Source organism: Arachis ipaensis, chromosome B6 (assembly GCF_059453495.1).
Source record: "Arachis ipaensis isolate K30076 ecotype BB chromosome B6, ASM5945349v1, whole genome shotgun sequence".
Classification (NCBI taxonomy): Eukaryota; Viridiplantae; Streptophyta; class Magnoliopsida; order Fabales; family Fabaceae; genus Arachis; species Arachis ipaensis.
Window position 1 is genome coordinate 146,901,214 of NC_142441.1, and position 6,360 is coordinate 146,907,573.

Below are 6,360 nucleotides of genomic sequence, written 5' to 3' on the forward strand. Positions count from 1 at the left end.
GGTATAATGAATCAAACAAAATTTAAAATAATTTGATATTTACTCTAATTAAATTAAATATTTGAAGTTATGATTAATGTAATTTAATGAATTAAATAAAATATTAAATGATGAAATATTTATCCTAATCAAATCAAATTACATAATTGATTAGTTATAATTAATACAATTGAATGAATCAAACACATTAAATTGAAAAATAATTTAGTTAATTTGTATCTTAAAGACACATTTTAAAATTTTTTATAAAAAATTTTTATAATATTTTTAACCTATGGTCTAAAGATATAATTATAATAATCCATTAAAAAGTACTTAATTAATTAATACAAATAATTAGTATAATTGATTTAGTTCAATAAATTAAAAGAAATAAATGTGAAAGGAAGAGATAAAGAGAAAGTAAAATTATAAAAACGTGTAGCCATTAAAAAGTAATAAAATAGCATGTACCGCTATCCTATTATGTGCTCCTTTGAGCTTCATTATCTTGATAAAAAAAGATCTTTATTCAAAAAGATCTTTTTTATTTTTTAGTGTGTTTGGCAAATTTTTAGTAATAAAATAAAAATACTAAAAAAAATAAAAAAATATATTTTTTGAGAAGCTGTAATTTACATATTTTTTTAAAAGATATTTTTTTTAAAAAAAGATATTTTTTATATAATAAATAAACAAAAAAATATTTTTATATTATTATATTCAAACATAATTGATAAATAAAAAAAATCTTTTTTATATGAAATATCCAAACATATAATTACTTTTTACTTTTACGTTTTAAAAAAGATAACTAAAAAATATCTTTTTTTTTTAAAAACTCCCCTAAAGTTCCAACTAAAAAGACGAAATGATTTTTCATTATCTCGATTGAAGTAATGAGCCTCAATATTGGGAACAACAGCTAGAAACAGCTGCTAATACTCCGTAGGCTGAGGAGCAAAAGAAGGAATCCGCCCGAAGAAGGGCTCGCGTCCGATTAGCTAGTTTTTTTGGAGTGGAATTGTGGTCTAAGTTCTTTATTGAACTCATTTATTTGCAATCATGGTTAAAATGTAAAAAAGATTGGAGTTGACTACCAATCTGGTGAAAATGCGGGAATGTCTACAATACCGAGGCTCAACAGGGCCATTTTACAAATTATCTCTCATAAATTTATTGGTGGTGCACTTTTTTTCTTGGCGGAAACAGGTTATAATAGACTACGTCTTCCTTATCTTGACCAAATGGACGGGTGGAATGGTTATCCCAATGCCCAAAATATTCACAGTTTTCAGTATCTTACACCCAGACAACCCTATATATAGAGATTAGCCCATGAAATTTTTATCAAGGCTGCTCAGTTTGTTTTTTGTTCTCTCTCACTCTTCCACTCTCAGTCCACTTTCTCTATTCTCCCTACGCACACAACCATGTCTGAACCCGCTGTCACCGACGATAAAACAATCACCACCACCACATTGGTTCCATCTAGCTTATCGCCGTCGCTCAACATCGACGAATTATCGATCGACGAAAACAAGAAACCTCCGAAGCTATTAGACGATCCGGAAGACTCCAATATCCAAGCGGTTCGATCTCTTTTCTCCAATCACGACTTCTCCATCTCGCGATTTCTCAACTCCTCAATTTCTCATCAGCTAGGGTTTACACTTTTTTAACTTTTGTTGATTCGGTGCAGGTTACTTCTGGCGACACGCCGTACACCTCGGCGGCGAGGTTCGAGGACCTGAACCTGTCAGAGGAGCTTTTGAAAGGACTCTACGTTGAAATGAAGTTTCAGAAACCGAGCAAGATCCAAGCTATAAGCTTGCCGATGATCTTGAATCCGCCGCACCGTGATTTGATCGCTCAGGCTCACAACGGTTCCGGCAAGACCACGTGCTTTGTTTTAGGGATGCTTAGTCGTGTGGATCCTTCGACGCAAGCTCCTCAGGCTCTCTGCATTTGTCCAACGAGGGAGCTTGCTATTCAGGTATACTTTTTGATAGAGATAAGAAAAATATCGCTTTCTAAAAAAGGGTAGAAAATTAATTCGTCTCAACCCTGAGGATGTATTTTTTCAGAGGAAGTTTATCGAGACATGTTAGTAATAAGACTTAACAAAAAAGTGTATCTACTTGAAGTGTGAAGTGATTGGTTTTTTCTGTGTGTCTTAGAACACTGAAGTTCTCCGGAAGATGGGGAAGCACACAGGGATTAGCTCGGAGTGTGGCGTTCCGACAGATAGCAGGGATTCAATTCGAATTCAAAAACGGAAGTCAATTAAGGCTCAGGTGGTTATTGGGACTCCTGGCACCATCAAGAAGTGGATTTCTTTCAAGAAATTGGACTTGACCAGATTGACGATTCTTGTCTTTGATGAGGCTGATCAAATGCTTGCTGAGGTAAGTTTTGCATTCTGATGAAATGTAATGCGATTGCTTTTAGTTAGGATTTAAAGTTTCATTGTAGTTTAGAATTGTAACTTGAAGTTGTGATGCTTCTCCGCTTATGTGGAGGATATAGAGGGTGAGAGCACTAGTAAATCACTTGACTCTTATGAACTGTGAATTTCCTAAACAACTATGAACTGTGTTGTTGCAGGATGGTTTTAAGGATGATTCATTGAGGATAATGAAAGAAATAGAAAAATTCAATTCTAGCTGCCAGGTTTGTTGAACTGCCTCTCTTATAGTCTGCATGCATGTATGCAAAGTTCAATCCATTCGAGAATTCTTCTCTAGATATAAAGATGAAACGTATATCCTAATTGATTGCTTTAATTAGGTTGCAAGTTGTGTTGAAGGAAAATATAATTGTTCCTTGATATTTGAGAAACTTCTTATTTGTGCAGCTGAACAATTGCATCTACTTAAATGTACTGTGCCATTGCATCTTCACGTTAATGATCTGAATCATTGCATCATTACTTGAATTGATTTATTGACCTAGATGTAATTTCTATGCATTTAGTTCAAATATTTGGGTATACTTGTGTGAGGTGTTGATATGTATATTTTTGTTTCTTTTAATCTCCAGGTTCTTCTATTTTCTGCCACATTCAATGACATTGTCAAGAACTTTGTTGAGAGGACAGTTAAAAAGGACCATAATAAACTTTTTGTTAAGAAAGAAGAGCTTTCTTTAGATACTGTGAAGCAGTATAAAGTGCGCTGCGCTGATGAGTTGTCGAAGATTGAGGTGATAAAAGATTACATATTCGAATTAGGAGAAAATGTGGGCCAAACCATCATATTCGTGCGCACGAGACAGAGTGCAAAAATGCTGCACAAGTCACTTGTCGATATGGGTTACGGGGTTACTTCGATACAAGGTGCCCTTGACCATGAAGAGAGAGACAAAATTGTCAAAGAGTTCAGAGATGGTTTGACTCAGGTTCTTATATCTACGGATGTTCTTGCTCGAGGCTTTGATCAGCAACAGGTGCTGAATTTGTTCAATTTTCTCTCCTCCTTTTCCTTTCTTTTGTGTGTATTTTCTTTTCAAAGTAATGACATCCTACAATTTTATTTAGGTCAATTTGGTTATCAACTATGATCTCCCAATAAAACATACTGCAGAGTATACACGGGAATTTGAGCCTGATTATGAGGTGTACTTGCACAGAGTTGGTAGGGCTGGTCGATTTGGCCGCAAGGGTAAGTTCTTGTTCAGTGTAATGTACTAATACATCTTTACTTTCCACTCCTAAACATATAGACTCTTAGTTGGACTTATAACTTATTATGAACTTTGTTAGGCCACAGAATTTCTTAACATACAACTTTTAGTTTTTATGCTTTCATTCCAAAGGAAACTAATTCCAGATTTTGTTCTTCATATTGATATTTTCAGTGATGATGCAAAATAGTAACTTGTTTCATTTGATCCTACAGGGGCTGTGTTTAACCTAATATATGATGAAAAAGATGAAAGGCTGATGTCAAAGATCGAGAACCATTTTGGCACCCGTGTATCAGAGGTATGTTATATCATGATGGTTTTCGGGCTATGATGCTCGATAGAGTATGATGGAACATATTTGAATCCACAGAATTTGATTATGGCTTAGTATGCTTGTGGAAAGAGTCATTGAACATACCCATCTTCAATAACTCGTGTTTCATGTCAATGAAATGCAGGTACGAGAAAAAAGTGTTGAAGACTATAAAGCAGCTCTCAAGGAAGCTGGGTTATTACAAGGTCATTTATAATGTACAGATCTAAATTTATACAGATTTTATAGAGATTCCATTTTAGTCACAATCTAAGTGACACATGTATATGATGATACAAGAGTGATGTAAGTTAGAGAAATATCTTATCAGAATATTTTAATACCATTAGTTAGTTAGGCATTTGATTAAAAGAACTAAGTAGATAGGATTATGCTAACCACGTTGGAAATGCAGATTTTGAAAAATACACAAATATTTGTATTAATTGATTGATATTAATTTATATATCTCATAATTAATTAGGGATAAAATTTTAAAATTCAAAGTAAATTATAAAATTTATTATTTTTTAATGTTCACAATCAACAACTACACTTTTAAAAATATTTCTATAATACTATCTATAGTTTTATATTATTATTTGCATTACATTATAATACATAATAATTAAATCAATTTAATTATAATAGTATTGATATTAATTTGGATAACTTTTGTAGTATTAATATATCTATTATCGGATATATATGATTAAACTTTATAGCTAGAATCTTGTTAACATATTATCATTATGTATTTCTAAGCTTACAAAAAGAATTTATCTAAAAAGTATCACAAAAGGCATTTGTTATCGGTTTATTATTAATAGTAAATTTTGTAAATTTTTTTAGAAGTATTGATGTTTAACTCTTCAATAGAAGTTTTTTAAATTTAAACACCTTATTATCAAGTGATCTATGTTGTTAAATGATAGGATTGTTATCATAGTCATAAAAATTGAACCAATAATAGAATAATTCAGGCTATTGATTCACTTATTTATTAGTTCAATCGATGATTCATTAGTTAAACTGGTTGAACCAATCTTATATATATATAAAATATAAAATAGTCAAAAATCTAAAGTCAAAATTTAAAATACATATCTTAACTAATATTTTAAAAATAATTATGCTTCAACAAATTATAATCAATAAATTATAATCCGGTAATTATTAAATAAGTATATAAAATTCTAGAATTTTTTATGATAAAATTTTTTTAATTTTTTTTATATTAAACTATATTGTTATATACTATATATATTTATTAAAAAATAATATTAATAAATATCATATAATTATAAAAAATAATTATATTGTAATTAATAAAAAATTGTTATCTTTTTTATTTATACATATTTAATAATATTTATATTAATAATTATAAATAATAAAAAATATAATTAATTTAAATATAAGTGAATGTAAAATTAAAATAATATTTAAAAAATTATTATATAATTTTACTATATTATTAATAGTTAGCATATAAAATAATAAGAAATACCGTAGTTTAGCAACAAGAGAGCATTCTTATAGTATATATTTTTTTTCAAATCAATAATATTACTTTTGTTGATTCACATTTTAAAATTTTTACAGTACCCTTTTTAATGCAAGAGTGTAATTTTTTTATTTAATCAAGGTTTAAGATTCACTTTTAATTTGGTTATAATCTATTAAATAATGAATTATTTTTACCCATAACATTAAAATATTAAATTATAATTTAGTGATAATAGCTAAATAAAATAGTTTCCAGTTTTGATATTCCAATTTTTTTACATATTTATTTCGTTTATCCTCTAAGAAAAAAAATTGATTGTGAAGTATAAATAAATTTTTTTAATTATTATATACAGTTATATGATATATTGCTAACGAAAAAAATTAAAGAATATATTCTAACAATTTAAATTTTTTATAAAATCTAGAATTTATTTATGTCCTTTATTATCAAACAGATTATTTTAACATATACTACAGGAAATAACTTTAATTATAATTAAGGAATATTACTTTTATCTTTAACTGAAATGAGTATTTCTTTTAAAAATCAGTGAAAAATGCATAGCTTATAAAACCATTTTTCAATTTTTGTTTTAATGAAAATATTAAAGAAGTAGAAAGATTCCTTGTGATTTCATAATTCAACCCTCATTACTATTGTAACTAAGTTAAAATTACCTAACTCCATCTATTTTATTACGGTTTAATTATACAATAACGGGAACATTGTTGACATCTCAAACTTTCCCAACATCACTAGTCCACTTATGAAAACTAACACGTGTCTTTTAAAATAACCACAAATTAAATTTATATAAAATCTGTATATTGATAATCTGTACCTTATAATGACCCCTATTACAATTTTC

At 28.8% G+C, this 6,360-nt stretch overlaps 1 protein-coding gene across 1 annotated transcript; it reads left to right on the plus strand.

Moving 5' to 3' along the window:
* Positions 1-1,182: 1,182 nt before the first annotated feature.
* Positions 1,183-4,471, plus strand: LOC107605401 (DEAD-box ATP-dependent RNA helicase 38-like). The gene is made up of 8 exons (XM_016307275.3): positions 1,183-1,571; positions 1,682-1,975; positions 2,160-2,387; positions 2,587-2,652; positions 3,022-3,426; positions 3,518-3,641; positions 3,879-3,964; positions 4,125-4,471. Exons 1-8 carry the CDS (start codon positions 1,413-1,415, stop codon positions 4,194-4,196), a joined length of 1,434 nt encoding a protein of 477 aa, XP_016162761.1. The 5' UTR covers positions 1,183-1,412; the 3' UTR covers positions 4,197-4,471.
* Positions 4,472-6,360: the final 1,889 nt, after the last annotated feature.